The sequence below is a fragment of the Miniopterus natalensis genome, chromosome 2 (assembly GCF_054644295.1).
Source record: "Miniopterus natalensis isolate mMinNat1 chromosome 2, mMinNat1.hap1, whole genome shotgun sequence".
NCBI lineage: Eukaryota > Metazoa > Chordata > Mammalia > Chiroptera > Miniopteridae > Miniopterus > Miniopterus natalensis.
This window is the reverse complement of record NC_142082.1, coordinates 98,456,581-98,472,473: the sequence shown is the minus strand read 5'-3', so window position 1 is coordinate 98,472,473 and position 15,893 is coordinate 98,456,581. Positions and strand designations below refer to the sequence as shown.

At 42.6% G+C, this 15,893-nt stretch overlaps 1 protein-coding gene across 2 annotated transcripts in view; it reads left to right on the top strand.

Moving 5' to 3' along the window:
* Positions 1–15,893, top strand: part of B3GLCT (beta 3-glucosyltransferase) — a 103,392-nt gene that overhangs the window by 6,771 nt on the left and 80,728 nt on the right. For both annotated transcript variants that reach the window (XM_087814428.1, XM_087814427.1), the window contains exons 2-3: positions 7,532–7,581; positions 14,795–14,834. In XM_087814428.1, the coding sequence (XP_087670554.1) occupies positions 7,532–7,581; positions 14,795–14,834 (90 nt within the window). The remainder of the gene's footprint in view (positions 1–7,531; positions 7,582–14,794; positions 14,835–15,893) is intronic.

The window sequence follows — 15,893 nt, the reverse complement described above, 5'->3', positions numbered from 1 at the left end:
TTAAGCATAAATGTGTTTTTATAAGTTAGCTTGACAGTTAATGGTTCAATAATACTCCTGCAATATGAAGGAATTACACAAAATGTTGATATCCTGTGTTTTGATATTTGCTCTCTTGGACTTAGTTCATGTGTTCTGGAGCAGGTTGTATGACCTGGGACTCCTCTGCTCCTTAGCTATGACTCAATCTGTTTTGTATCTCCCCTAAAACTGCTTGAGTTGGAATTTTCTTCTGTTCATGTCCTGAGTGGCACATGAGTTCTCATATCATTTGTTTAAATGAGATATAACTCAAAGCAAATGACCATTTTCTTTCTAAAATATATGGTTATTTCCTATTTATTTTCCTCCCATTTCCTGTCCTTCCTGTAAATATGTTTGCCATATAGCACATAGACTCTACTGGTCCTGGCTTTTTCCTCCTAAGTTCTTTGATAAAACAGGAGATGTGTTACAAGCTGGGGTAGGTACTGGGCTCAGAAGAGGAGGAATGTCATGTCTGTACCCTCATTGCCGTCCTTGGGTGGGAGCCAGGCCTCCTCTCATTCCTTCTCTGAAAAGGCTGAATCACTGTAAGTGTGGTAGAACCATGGAACAGGCAGAGAGGTTCCCTGACCCTAAATGTTGTCCAGCTCTCTATTTGCCCTGGTAGAAAAAATTGTGCTGGCATCTTCCCCAATGCAGCATATCTCTTTTCCTAAGTTTGTTATTGGCACCTGAGCAAAAGGCTCAGTGGCTTTTCCCGTAGGGCAGATCCTGTCCTGAGCTTGAACATGTAATGACTTATTTCATTCTTGTTTAATTTTCCCCCTTTGCAGGGAGGCAGAGGCTTCGAGAGACTGAGTCATTGGTCCCACGTTGCTTAGCTACTGAGCAGCAGAGCCTGGATTGACTCCCAGGTGGCGTGAGTCTAAACTCTGCGTCTCTGACCAGTGACCTCATGCTCCAGCAGGCCTGGAGCCAGGGGCTCCTGTACTTCGGCGTCTTCCCATTATACTGCGAGCTTTAAGGAGAGAGCTCCTTAAACTAACACTTTAGGAACTCCTTAAACAGTGGCCGTCTCCCTTGCTTCTCCTCTCTGCCTGGCCCTTCCTTTTTGTCCTCTTTGCGATTTTGCCCCTGAAAGGTGGGGATTCCCTTATTCCTGTCTCCTGACCAGTCTCAGGGCTTCAGCTCTACTGTACTGTGGAGACATCGAGTCAGCAATTCTCCTCACACACCTCCGTGCTGAGCACCATACCTGGAGACCAGGCTGCTACTAGATATTGACACCTCAGGGTATTGGGTACCAAATTGAGTTTTCTCACACGTCTGCTCACCCTCCTTTATTCTCTAGCTTGTGATGGCAGCCCAGTCTGCCCAGTCCCTCCCGTCTGAAACCCGGAATCACCTATGCCCCCCCCCACCTGTGGACTCTCCTTCCCCGCCCATATCCACCCCTAGGATCTGTCTCCAAGCCTGTCCATTCTGCTTTAATATCCCCAACACTTGCTCTTGCTCATGCTCACCACCCTACTGTGCCCAGGCACCGCCTTACCTTGAGTCAGTCCCTTATCTCTCATTGCCGGCTCTTTAGCTTTCCCGACAGTGTGTTTGTGTCCTTTTATGTCCTCCCCATGGCCTACCCACATGCTACCTGTGGAGAGTTGTCTAAGGCACATGTTTCAACATGGCACTTGCCTTCTTAAAAAGCTTTCATAGTGCTCAGAATACAACCAGATTTCCTAACACCAACCCCTGTCATGACATGTCCTTGCATCTCCAGCCTCATCTCTTCCAGGCCCCAGCCACTCCCTCCCCTCAGGTGTCCACGCTCTGGAAACACTGGACTGTTGGCAGAGCTTTATATGCAGAAGCCTGTTTTCCAGGCTCCTTGCTCCTGTCCTTGAAGTCTCTGCTGCCTGGACTTTACCTTCTCAAGCCCTGAGCTTTCCTGTCTAGAAGCCTCTTTTCTCTCTGCTGCTCTTCTTGGGTGAGGTGTCCTCCACCCCCAGTTTCTCCCTAGGGACTGCCATCAGAAGGACTGCCGTCAGAGCCACACTTCTGTGCTTGGCATTGATGGAGGGACTTGTCTCCTGTTAAAACATGAGCTCCCTGGAGAGCTGCTCATTCCTCTTCCCCACTCCCAGCATCATGTGTGGCTTAGAATGCCCACATAACCACCTTTGGATTTTCTGTTGAACAGTTGAAAATATAAATTTAGCCCAGCCAGGCGTGGCTCAGCGGTTGAGCGTTGACCTAGGATCCAGGAGATCAGGGTTCGATTCCCGGTCAGGGCACATGCCCAGGTTGTGGGCGCAACCAATGACTCTCTCATCATTGATGTTTCTATCTCTCTCTCCATCTCTCTTCCCCTCTCTGAAATCAATAAAGATATATTTTGAAAAAAAAGAAAAAAAAGAAAAGAAAATATAAATTTATAGTGATAATGATAATACCTGCTAACACCCAGAGCAGTTAGCAAGTGCCAGGAACAGTACACACGCTAAACCATGTGATCCTCAGCCATTGCCTGCCGTGGTTCTGCCCCCAGCCCATGAAGAGTGACAGGGCACTCCACCCTGTGCTTGGGCATGGGTAGATGGAGCTGCTACCCAGCGCATCCACAAGTTCTGGGACAATGGATTTTCTGAGAATGAAGAAAGGGCAGGCCCTGCCCCCTGTTGCTGAGCCAGAGTTTGTTTGTTTCTGCTCCCTCTCCTGCCATGGATTATCTTCAGAGCAGGTAATTGGAACCAAATAAATTGGCTGTGGGCTCTGCATCCTAGAGTTTAAGACCCCCTTCCAGAGAACCTGTAAAGCTCCAGGGAACAGAGTTACTGGGGCAGAGCTGTGCTGGGTAAGATGTTTTGTAAGTAGGTCACAGGAAAGAAAGTGAAGCCCCAAAGGATGCCTCCCACAGTGTGTCAAGTGTGTGACCCTTAGCCCTGTGGGGGCACCTGCTGCCAGCTTCCAGGTATGTGCTATGAGTGGGTCCCGATGGCAGAGCCGGGAGCACGTGGTTTACTTCCCTCTCTTGGCTCATGTGCTAGGCACACACCTAGACATGGCCCAAACTGACAGTGTGCGACTGTACTCACCACCAGCAGCAAGGCCATAATTACCCACTGGGCTTGTCATTCATGCCCAGCCCTCCTTAACTCACTTAATCCCAGCAGCACCCCTGGAGGTAGTTTTGTGGGGGTTTTTTTGTATTTCATTTGTTTCATGTGGTAGACATTACTGGGAGAGTTTGGGAGGGCAGATCAGGGAACAGGAACACGACAGAGGGAGAAGTTGGGAGGTACACTCGTCTTTCCTGCATGGGCATGGGGTCCTGTGCTCCTTCCAAGGAACAAGAAAAGATAGTTGATTAGTGTTGGTTAAATGCAATGCAATTAATTCCTCTCCAGTTTTCTTGCACTCCAGGGCTTAGAGGGGCCCATAAATCTTTGTCCCAGGATCGTTGTAAAATCTTGATTTATTTCTCAGGATGTGTGTGGTAACACATTTGATGGCTTGAATTATTTAAAATTATCACAAAAAGGGTGTTATTTCTATTGCCTGACCTGATTTGCACTTTACATATAGTTCCCTGTAGTAGTTCACAGAAATTCATGTCAAAAGTTGAAAAAGGAAAATTACTTTTAAACAGCAGTTTGACATATAAAAGCATGAGTTACCTTGCAGTATTTCTCCTACCATACTGGGCCTTCAGGCCAAGCTTTCCAGCATATTTTTTCCCCACTGAATGTATAAATTTGTGGGAGGCCAAACATCATGTGCACGCATGAGCATGCACACACAAATGCACACACACTTGTAGCCCCCAGGGAGCCCCTCTCTTTGCTGGGGTCTGGGCACTTTCCTCCTCTTGCTCCCCCCACTCCAGGCAGAGGGTGGTAAACTGCCACCCTGAGCTCTTGTTTGAGTTGTCCAAGGTGCCAGGTGATTTCTTATCTCGCTTGCTACTTTCTCTCACTTTCCTCCTCTGTGTTTCTCCTTCATTTCCTCCAGCTATAGATTTCGTGTAGGAATTCTATAAATGATTCATTATCTTAAAACTGGGTTTAATAATGGTATAGTATATTCTGTGTCTTCCAAATGCATTTGGTTCTTTGATGAGTTCTTTGTTTTATTTAGATTATGGAAGCAAAGATAAAACCAGCTAGTATTTTCTTTATATTCATTCATCTAATGGGGATGATCTTTGCCATGTGATTTGATCTTATGCCTGAAAGTACTCTGATGTGTTTCTTATGGCATTACTTTAAATATTATGTGATTTATTTCTGTCAGGGGAAGCATTCTTAATTTCACAGCAGAGTGATGGGGAGAAATAATGTTTCATTTTTTTTAAAGAATATTTAACTGGCCCGGCTGGCATGGCTCAGCGGCTGAGCATCGACCTAGGATCCAGGAGATCAAGGTTCGATTCCCAGTCAGGGCATATGCCCAGGTTTCAGGCTTGACTCCCAGTAGGGGGCATGCAGGAGGCAGCCAATCAATGACTCATCATTAATGTTTCTATCTCTCTCTCTCCCTCTCCCTTCCTCTCTCTCAAATCAATAAAGACATATTTTTTTTAAAAAAAGAATATTTAACTGTAGGCCTGTGTATTTTTGGAGAGAATGAAAACGTTTGCCTTCTCCTCGGCCTTGTCTGAATAAAGGCATGGGGTCTTGAATATGACAGGCAGGATTTGTGGAATTCACTTGATTTATTGGGAATATCTGCTCTTTATGTAATTCTTATTTGAAACAGTAACATCATCAAATAATAGTAGCTGCTTATTTATGAAAGGTGATGTATTAATCATTTTCAGAACTAGCACCACCAAATAAAGACACTTTTTCTTCAGTAGCGAGTCTACTTTCTAAAGGTCCAGGGGCTTCTGTGTTGACATAGCCATCTGTACTTGCAAACAGTGACATAAGACTAAGTTCTGGTTATTAGAGGACAAGTCACTGCACATGTTCAGTTGAGGTTATTTTTCTTAATAGAAAAGTTAACTCTAACCCAGAGAGCTTTGACTGTCCATGTTTGGCATTAGGAATTGATGGGGTTGGCGGATGTGTATTTTGCCATCAAAGTCATGTATTAGATTGACCACAGTTTTTATAGCCTGCAAGTTGTCAGAATATCGTATTTTCTAAAATTCTGTGGTGCTGAGTGAGGTTAACATGTGATGACCTTTCTGAATGATGTTTATTAATAATTTTATATTTGATTCTTCTTGAGGGTTGTAAATGTGCATGGTAGGTTGGAGATAAATAAACCCATATCACCCCTCCCCCTCCAAAAAAATTAAACACCTAGAAACAAAATATAAATGGTTAAAAGGTGTTTGGTGTTAAATCTCTCCTTTCTTCTTAGAACTTAATGAGTGATTTGGGCTGTGTGTTGTATGTGTGTGTAAAAGCGAGAAAGTAGGTCAGATCCTAGTGAAAATAAATTAAGGTGGGGGCACTGAACGGTTTCATTCTACTGGCTTGGTGTTGCCTAGTGTGTGACCCCACAGCCACTAAGTGATGTGACCCCAGGGCTCTCATGGAGACTTTCATTCACTCATTCATTCATTCATTCGTTCGTTCATTCATTCATATTTATCACTCGTTACATATTTATTGATCTTTTATGTGCTGTCTGTGTTCTAGGTTTATGGGCAAACAGTAAATAAAACCACATTCCTGCCTTCATGGAGCTTACAGTGAACTAATATATAAAACAAGCAATAAACAAATAAATATATATTATGTCAGTGGTAGTATGTGCCCTGTAGAAAAACCAATGGGGGGATGGAGTTGGGGATTTGCGATTTATAAGAGGTGGTCTCAAGGAGGCTTCCTATAATATCTGCTGTTATCTAAATTCCACATGTAGAGGTTCATTTCACTTACATTACAATTTCATTCTGCCTTTTGAAATGTCATCTGGAAATGGAAATGATCAAACCACCTTAGTGATTGGCTTCTTAGTGTGACTATGTTTTAGATTATTTCCCTTGAGCAAATGTTAATGGAGAGAGTTGGAGGCAGTGATGTCTGGGGATGGGGCTGGGAATTACCCAAATGGGTGAGGTCCTCTCTACTTCTGTCACCTGGGAGCCCCACCACCAACATGCCTTGTGCTGCATTACTGCTCCATGGAATTGCCTGTTCTACCCTTGAAGTACATTCATGCTTCATGGCATTGCCTGTTTTTCCTGGGAATGCTAATTGGAGAAAGCAAACTTTTGAGAAATGCACTGTAAAATTAGGATTATTTTTTGCCCAGTTCACCTTCCTGTTTGGTTTATTATTTTGCTTTACATTTTCAAAGTGTTATTGTCATATTATTATTACTATTACTTTTAACATAGAGCCTAGACGTTTCTCTAGGGATATCTTTATTTATGGGCTCTGACTCAAAACATTAAATTGCTCTAAATGGGAAGTTATTTTAATTCCTTCCATTCCCCTGGCCCCACGGCTTCAGTAGGGTTCCCTTAAGTGTCCTCTTGTGGCAGCAGCGTCTGCACCACACTTCCCCCCCTCTATCCCTGAGATAGAAAGCTGGTGCTGGATTTAGCCCTGTTGCCGCCAGGCTCTGACCCTGGTTGTGAGTATGGATTTGTACTTCTTCTCTCCAGATGCTCAGGAATTCCCCTTTGCTTAAGAAGTGACACGAAAAATAGCTGAGGTGTCCTAAATTAAATTACAGTGGCAAGTGAGTAAGAGAAAGAGATGAGAATATTTGAACATTTAATAGCTGTGGGCCAACTAACAGTGACTGCTCACCTTCCTGAATGTATGTTGGAGCTTTGAATCCACCTCCAGGCTCTATTAGCGCCCAGCAGAAAACCACTGTATCCTGCTTATCAGGAACTTTCAGGACCGTTGCTCACCACCAATCAAAAGTAGTAAATATTTCTTCCTTACAGGCTGTTCACCTATCCTAGAACTGGCCCCTTCACCTTTTCCACCCCCCTATCTGTAGCCAGTGTAAATTCTTTCAAAACAACTTACATCTTTCTTCCCCAAAACATAATAAATAAAAACTCCTCTCAGCTCCAAGACAGTGGCAGATATGTTGTCTTATCATATGTTGTCCTGCTGCTGTGGCTTAGACTGCACGCCCCAGGGCCTGGTCCTTTTCTAGCCAGCATGTGGCTCAATAAACGCCTTTTTTTTCCAGAAGAGCTTTTGGCCGTGAAAGTTTTTTTGTTTACCATATGGCACCAGAATTGAAATTTCAAAGAAGTTGTATTCTGTGTGCATCTATTTTGTGGTTTATATCTATAGACATCAATGGTATAAACAGATTCTATCTTCTCTGATGAGGTATTTCTTTAGCTTGGTAGCCTAAGAGTTTTGGCTTTCGCTGATAAATAATTTTAGGTCTGGAGATGAAGACAGCCAGTGGTACTAGTTTGTGGCAATGCAGCTGCTTTTAAAAATGAGCAAAATATGTCTTGTATCATTATTTTTTCTCATTTTAAGCAAAACTGTTCAATGTGAGAATAAATCTTAATGGCTAATTTTAATATAAAAATGTTTCTTTTTTTTTCCAGCTTTTGCATTGGCTTCTAAAGGTGTAAAGAAGGAGGTGACGCCATCTAAGGTACTGATTCCAATGACCAAATCTGTTCCTCCCATCTGAGGTTCATTTGTGATTTCTTTAATGGGAGCTGACATGATTTCCTCTCTCAGTGGTTATCAAGTTTCTTTTTTTTATGAATTTATGAAATGTTGGTCAACATAGATTTTGAATCTCTAGCAGCACCCAACAGATAGGCTGGCGTTTAAATACACCTTTCAGTAGTTACAGCATATCCCCTAGGTCTCAGATTTCACTGTAAGGAGAAGATGTTGTGATGTGAAGTTAGACATTTTAGAATCTTGCTTGGGTACAATAGTTTTTTCCAGTTGTGCCACATCTTAACCTTGGGTTTAATTTTCCCAGTCTGTGAAAGGATTGTGCTGTGTTTCCTGGGTCACAAGAGCCTAAGTGTCCCTCACTTTCAAGGTGGCACCATGAGAGGGCATGGTGGGACTGGCTGAGAGACCCAGACTCTGTACACAGTCAGAACCAGAAAATGAGACCTGGGGCCCCAGTGGAGAGGGGACAGCACTCACTCAAATCTCTGAGCTGCTGCTTTGTCATCATTTCATTATTGGTTTCGTTCTAGACCTCATCTAAATTTTACCATGCAGGCTTTGTACAAGAGTAGTTTAGCATAGAAGAAACAATATTTTCAAATATGAGTTGTTTTTGTTATATTAAGGGTCAGTTGACTATTTTTTTGCCCCACAGTTAGAATAAAAGCATTTTTAAATAGACTGTTTCTTTTATCTGTTCTGACTATACTATGGGGTTCCTATACTGGAAATAATAATAATAATTCCTTAAGGTTTTAAGATCCTTTATGGTTAATTAAACATTTTCAGACATTTCATTTAATTTAATCTTCTCAGTGATCCTGTTACTGCTCAGCAAAACAGCTATTCCTATGTAAAGCTGAGAAAATTTACCCTCAGAGAAGTTAAGTGGTTCTACTGGTTCTAGAGGTCACATGACTATTAAAAGGTGAAATTTTCTGAATCCTTGAGTTTTTCACACTGTGAGTTTATATTATGCAGCCACGTTTACTATAAAATGTGTATGTGTGTGTCTTTGTCAATAACAAGGCTCATTTATAACTAATTTTTTTTTTTTATACTCACCCAAAGATATTTTTTCCATTGCTTTTTAGAGAGAGTGGAAGGGAGAAAGAGAGAGAGAGTGAGAGAGAGAGTGAGAGAAACATCAATGTGAGAGAGACACATCAAGTGGTTGCTTCTCCTGTGAGCCCCAACTGGGGCCGGGGATCGAGCCTGCAACTGAGGTATGTGCCCTTGGCTCGAATTGAACTCAAGACCCTTCAGTTCAATGGGGGGTGGGGGGACTGGCGCTCTTAACCACTGAGCCAAACCAACTAGGGCTATAATAAATTTAAAGTGCTACCCAAGGTTTATTAATAGGGAACTAAAATTTTAAGTAATAAATTTAGGATTATAGCACATACTTTCAAATACAGGCTTTACCTAATCTTTTCAAATGAAGGAATATATGTATCCTTTGCTTTAAATACATATGTAAATATAAATATAGAGGGAGTCCTCTATCTTAGTGTCATTTTTCATGAAAAGGTATTAAAGCCCTTGAAAAATGTCATTAATCTCATTTGTGCTTAGGCCACAGAGCCAAAAAAGCCATTAATTCCACGAGGAGAGGCAATGATAAAATGTCTCCTGTAGACTGTACCCAAGACTGGGAGACAGAAAAGAATCATCTTGTCCAAGGTCATCCAAAGTCTGTAGATGGCTCGGAAACAGGAGTTAGGGCTCTTAACAATAACCATGTTAATTTGGGGTTCTCATTAGTTTATCTGCCGTGTCATTGCTGCTTAGAAGCAGCCTCCTGTGTGTCCCTCTCCTCACTGCTCACTTGGTGACATGCCCCAGAACACAGGCCAGCCTGACACAGGGCTGAAGGCCTTTCTCAAACATGGTTCAGGTTTACTAGCTAGTGTCAGGTGGCTTCACATGAAAATCCTGAGTGTTTCCAGTGCCTTGTGGTCCTGGGGCCCCACCACTAGGCCCAGGCCTCTCTTCTGGGCTCCCCGTCTCTGCACTGTCCTGGGTTCTGACCTGCCTACTTTCAGGGAGCCTACCCTCCAAGCTCATGCTCCATGCCCTGGGTACTTGCCTCAGCCATGGCCATGTACCTGTTTGGCCTGCAGTTTGGCCTGGCTTACATCCTATGGTGATTTGTGACATTGTGTCCCATATGACAAGGAGTTAGAGCTGAACACTGAAGCCACACTGCTGCGGGTCACATCCCTTCTCCAACACTGACCTGCTATGGAACTTACCAAACCTCTCTGTGCCTCAGCATTCTCAGTAAGACCAGATAATAGAGCCTATCTCAAAAAGCTGTTTTGAAGATTGTGTGTGTGTGTGTGTGTGTGCACGCACCATGTAGAACAGTGCCAGGCCCTATTTAAATGTTTACCTGAGATGACAGCAAGAAATGCCGTATATAGCCTTTCAGGAGGAACCTAAACGAATAAAAAAAATGAGGAACCATGGACCTTACTGCTTTTATTAGTGAATTTCTTTTACAGTGGTAGTTGACATTACATAGGAGGTGATGATAATAGAAAGAGGGGGAGCTAACAGTTATTGAGCATTTGCTTTGGGCAGACATTATGCTTAGCATTATATGACCTAATTAAACCTAGTGAAGCAGGTCTTGTAATTATGGTTCCTATTTTACAGATGAGAGACTGAGGCCTGAGCTAGTGAATGGTGAAGGCGGAAAGAACACAGGCCCACCTACAGTGGAGGGCTCTGATAAACGTGTCCTGCTTAATTCATTTTACTCAGAATCTCAGGGTAGGTGGTAGCTGTTGGTGAATGGGTAGAAGATGCCACTTTATTCTTCTACCTTCTTAAAATATTTCATACTACATTCTTTGGAGGATGTCTTATTTTCTTTTAATGAAGAATTTATAAACTAGATGGATTCCAAGTGTTCAAATTTGTGGTGCCTTAAAAAATAAAACTGGACAAAGGGAACTTTGGATTAGTCTTCCATCGAGAGTAGGAACTGTCTGTGGGGTAGAGGTGTTAGGAACAGACCTCTTTCTGATCTAAGTAGCAATTCAGTTGGCTTATGAAACGTTGGCAGTGAGTACATTTGGACTGATACTGATAGTCAGTGGAAGAAACATATGGCAGCAGAGATAATAAAACAAACCGTGTGTATCTTCTTTCTTGGGAAGAACTAAGCCTTTTTCACGAGGGAAACCGGAGACAGAATTTTGAATGTTCTGTTAATTACTTTATTTACTCTAATTTTCTTTCTCAAAGGGGAACTTACTCAAGACTGTTTTGGTTCCTTTTCAGTTCGCCTAATCCAGCCGTTTCTTGGATATTTTATTTTTACTGTTTACAAATTGAGCCACTGGAAATGGCTAATCATTTCCTAGCTGTTGTGTCAGCTAGTCGGCACAACAGTGCTCGATTACAAAGAGAAAGAGCTATAATTTTGGTTGCTCTTCTTTTGTTTCACAAAGATCTCTGGTGAGAGAATGTCCAGTGGGATTCCAGCCTGTTTAGGTTACTAAGTCTAGAAACACTGAGGTCAGAATGCTGTTTTACTTTCAACTTGTTGATGAAGATGACTGTTGTTGTGTTACTGGAAAGGGGACCTGGCCCTTAGCAGGTCAGCTTAGGGCTGGCCAGTAGTGTGTGGGTTCTTGATTTTGTACAGGAAAGATTTCACAACACGGGTCCAGGTGATTTTGAGAGTATGTTTATTAAAGCTGGGGACAGTGAAACAAGGAAGGACTTAGGATAGAAAGCAACAGGAGAGAGCCTAGGTGGGGCTGCTTTGGCTCTCTAGAAATATAGGAAAGAAATGAGCCTAGGCAGGGCTGCTTTCGCTCACTGAAAAGTCAGAGAAAAGAGGGCCATGGAGACAGGTTCAGGGGGTTAGCCCCACATGAACTGCCGCTGCCCATTTCTCCCCTGGTTGCAAGTCTTGACGGATCCCTTAGAATTTATGAGATGCATGCCTATAGGGGAAGAAGAGGGGGAAGGGGAAGGTGCCAGGCATGCTTCCCTGGAGGGAGAAGGAGCATTGGTTTTTTTGTTTTGAGGATTTTAGACTGGGAGGATCTCAATAGAATATTCATCAGCTTTTCCACGTGTACCTTTTCAGGGTCCTGATTTCCACTTATTGGTCAGTGTCAGGGCAGAGGGCCATTAGTCATTGCAGCTGGTCCTGGTGTCACCTACCTGGTTTTGCTGCTTTTCTGGGCCTGGAACTGAAATACAACTGAAGCCTAGACATTGACTCTAGGGAGGAAAGGTCAGAGGATCTAAACCTAAACCTCATGACCAGTGATATGTCAAAGGAGAAAAGGCCACCCTGGAGACGAGGTGCCAGTTTTGCTTGTTGCTAGGCACCCAGGGCTTCCGGCTCTGGAGACCTTAAATTGCTCAGCCAGTTTGTTCAGCTAGCTGTCTCAGTTTCCTCATTCTGCTTGCCAAGGAATTTTTCTAGCTTCTTACTCTCCTACCTCAGTTGTAGGTATTATTTTTAGCTTACTCTCTAAATCTATCTGTATCTAATGTGCGTGTTTTCTGAAGAATGCCTCTGGAGGAAAGCTGGATGTGCATTTTTCATGGTGGGGAGGGGGTGTAAGAAAGGAATATTAGAAAGGAATCAAAAGACCTGGGCTTTCATTGTAGTTCTTTGGCTAGAATGACTATCGGACAATGGCAAATCCTTCATCTTTTCTGAGTCTCCATTATCTCATTTGTAAAAGGGGAATGTTGGGTTGGATCATCTTCAATGCTGTTTTTTAAAAATTGTAGCAAAATACATATAACATAAAATTTACCATCTTAAGCAATTTTAAGTTTATAGTTCAGTACTGTTAAGTACATGTATACTATTGTACAAGCAATCTACAGAACTCTTTTCATCTTGCAGAACTGAAACTGCCCCGTTACACAATAACTCCCCATTCCACTTCCCCCAGCCCCTGGCAACCAGCATTTTACTTCCTGTTTCTATTGATTTGACTATTCTGGGTGCCTCTATAAGCAGAATCCTACAGTGTTTGTCTTTTTGTTACTGGCTTATTGATATGTTAACCTAAAAATAAAAGGCAAAGTAAGAGGCAACAAGCATTTGTTTGAAATCCAAAAGAATAAGCTGTTGGGGAAGCACTGATTTAGGCAGAAACCCAAATAATGTTCTGATCAGGAGACAAAGGCAATGGGTATTTACAAGAAGAGGAAGGGGAACAATTACATTAGTAGAAGTAAGGCATTTCTATTGGTGCAGATAAGCTAGCATAGTGATGTTAATTCTAAAGAATGTTTTTAAGTTTCAGTCCTGTAGCTATCAGTCCAGATCTGCTTTCTTGTTATCTTTGCAAACATTTTTTTGGGAACATAATGTTGCTTTAGGCCAGTCCAAAGGTTATTTTGCCATTTTAACATTCCAAGCTTTGAGGCATGGCTGTGCGAGGCAGTTCCTCTGGGATGGCAGCTCCGGTTCCACTTTATTATTATTGTTATTATTTTTGTTAATTCCTCTCTGAGAGCAGGCTGTTCTGGCCACAAGTGGCATTTAGAGTATGAAAGACACAGCAAATAGCCAGTCCACACGTGCTAACTTATGTTGGTACCTGGCTTTGGTTCACATACTTACAGAAGTAGGTTGAGCTTTCTAGTCTCTCTCTCTCTTTTTTTTTTTTTTTTGGCTCTTCCAAAAAGCATGTTCAGGGGTAAGTAAAGTGTCACTTGATCATCAGGTATAACAAATGAATACATGACTGTGGGGTTGTGCTCATCTCTGTGGTATTTCTGTTCTTGAGACGAAGATAATTTCAGAAAATACTATTGAAGATAGACATTCCCCTGTATTTTGTTCTCTCCTCCGTGTCTATTGTCTTGATCCCTTTGGCACTCTAAGAGGATTCATTTCTGTGTATTTAGCTTTTAAGCTGCTTCCAGTTTTGTAGGTTATTTCTTGTTGCTGTCTGTGAAGAAAATGGAATGATACTCACCACTGTCCAGTTGTCATAATTATAGAATATGGTGGTTGAAAGCAGAAAAGGACAATTAAGAGAAAATTCCTTGCCTGCTGGAGGAAACAATGGAAATGGCAGGTGTAGCTGCTGACACTGGCACTTTGTCAGAGAAATCTTTTCAGAGCTTCTCCTGATTTTCTAGGATCAGGGTCAGGTGTTTCTGTGCCCACATCCAGGTTTCTGTCAGGGGCTCTGCAGCTGTCAGATGCCCCTTCTATGCCCATGAATTCTCACAAACCACAGATTGACCACCTCCAGGGTCCAGTGTAGCTTCTCAGGTAGGAGAGAACCTGGTACCATTCTTGATCGTACACCTAAGCCCAGACAATGTTCATCTTCGCAGGGAACACACTGCCAGAACTGATACTATCTGTGATATGTTTGTAGTGCTAAGAGTTTGCAAGTGTTAAAAAAAAAAAAAGAAAAAGAAATGGAACCACTTTAAAATTGGAACCGGAGCTGCCACCGCAGAAGAACTGCTTTGCAGGTTTTATGCCTTAAATCTTTAGAATGTTAAAACTTGTCCAAGTAGCCTTTAGATTGTTCCTAAGGCAGCATTGTATCCCAAACAACTGTCTGCAGAGATAACTAGGAAGCAGTTATGATGGCTACTAGACTGAAAATTAAAAATATTGTTTAGAATTAACATCACTGTTAGCTTATCTGCACCAATAGAAATGCCTTCCTTCCATGGACGTAATTCTTCCCCTTCCCTTTCTCATAAGTACCCCTCCCCATTGTCTCCTAATTGTGGGCTTCTCCCTAAGTTAGTGCTTCCCAAGTAGCTTTTCTTATTGATCTCAAACAAACGCTGTTGACTCTCACTTTGAAAAGCTTTTTATTTTTAGGTTATCACAAGGTTTTTGAATTAACCCTCCCAGGACATTGAACCCGTTAAGTGTTAGCTCCATGTTAAACAGGAGGAAGAGACTCAACCCAGTGACATGACTGCCCAAGATCACGTGTGAAAGGGACAGCCCCCTAGGAGGCTTCTGCCATGGACATCGTTGTTGCTTTTCTCCCTTAATACTGTTCTGTGTTTGTAGAGAAGCATTTCCAAGCTCTCATCTTCAGTTTCTTCACCCCAAATGTGAATGTGTAGCATATGTATTCATTCAGTGTATTATTGTTAACTTTGTTATGTGATGAGATTTATCTTTTTCTCTTTTTTTAAAAATACAGAATTTGGAGAAAAGTGGTATATCAAGGAAAAATGACATAGGTATGTAATGATTTTTTTTTAAACTTAAGAGTATGTACCCAGGTGTATTTCTTGTAAATTATGTTTCAGTGAAATTCATTTTTCTTTCTTATTTTATTTATGGTGTAAATATTGTTGAGTTTCCAATAAAGGCAGATTACCCTGCCAGGTGAATAAGACATCGTCCCTGTAACTAGGGGCCCACACTTAGTGGGAGAAAAGGACACACTGTGACCTTTGCTGGTGCCCTCCTCTGCCTGGAGCCAGGTCCCCCACTGTGAACCCACAGACCCCACTTGCCCTCCAGGTCTGCTCACTGATATGTCTCCTGTCTGACTCCTCCTGATCCCTGGTGTGAAAGGGATGGCTTGCTCCTTGGCAAACACACCACACTTCTGTCACAGCCATATAAACGCTTATTTGCAACCTCTTTTAAACTCATCTTTTTTCTCCCCCAGCATATTATGTCTTCAGGGATATGACCATGAGTGAGAATTTTTTTTGTATTCTGTGGGAAACACATCCCCAGTGTTGATGGTGAGGGTAAGGCCACACCTCTGTGTTTAGGGGTTGGTCTTTTCCTGGAGGGTGTGAACTTTGTCACTGTCCATCGCTCAGGTGGGCCACAGAGACCTGGAAGGTGGGCCAGGACAGGAGGGAAAAGGTATGTCTTCCTTTCTAGGCCTTTCCTTCCCTGTCCCAGATTCTAAGGAGTCGAGAAGGCAGGAGAGGCTACCTGGGTAGGGGTTGGGAGGTGGCCCTGCATGCAGAGAAGCATAGGGGCATGGGTGGGGGTCTGTGGGCTCTGGGAGCAGCCTTACTTAAGGAGTGACATTCTTTTGTTGACTTTTCTTCTCTGTGAAAACATTCTTTGTGGTTCAGCCACTCCTCTCCATGTGGAGATTTCTCCTCTGCTGCCAACCCTGTGGGTTTGGCCATTTGTTTGTATATATATTTCATGGGAGCTGATGGGTCTCCATGTAGTAAATGGTTATTAAATAGACTAATGACCATTGTCGGGAACATGGGCTTGAAAGGACCAAGGGAAAGTTACCTGGACTGGAAATCTACATTCTTGCA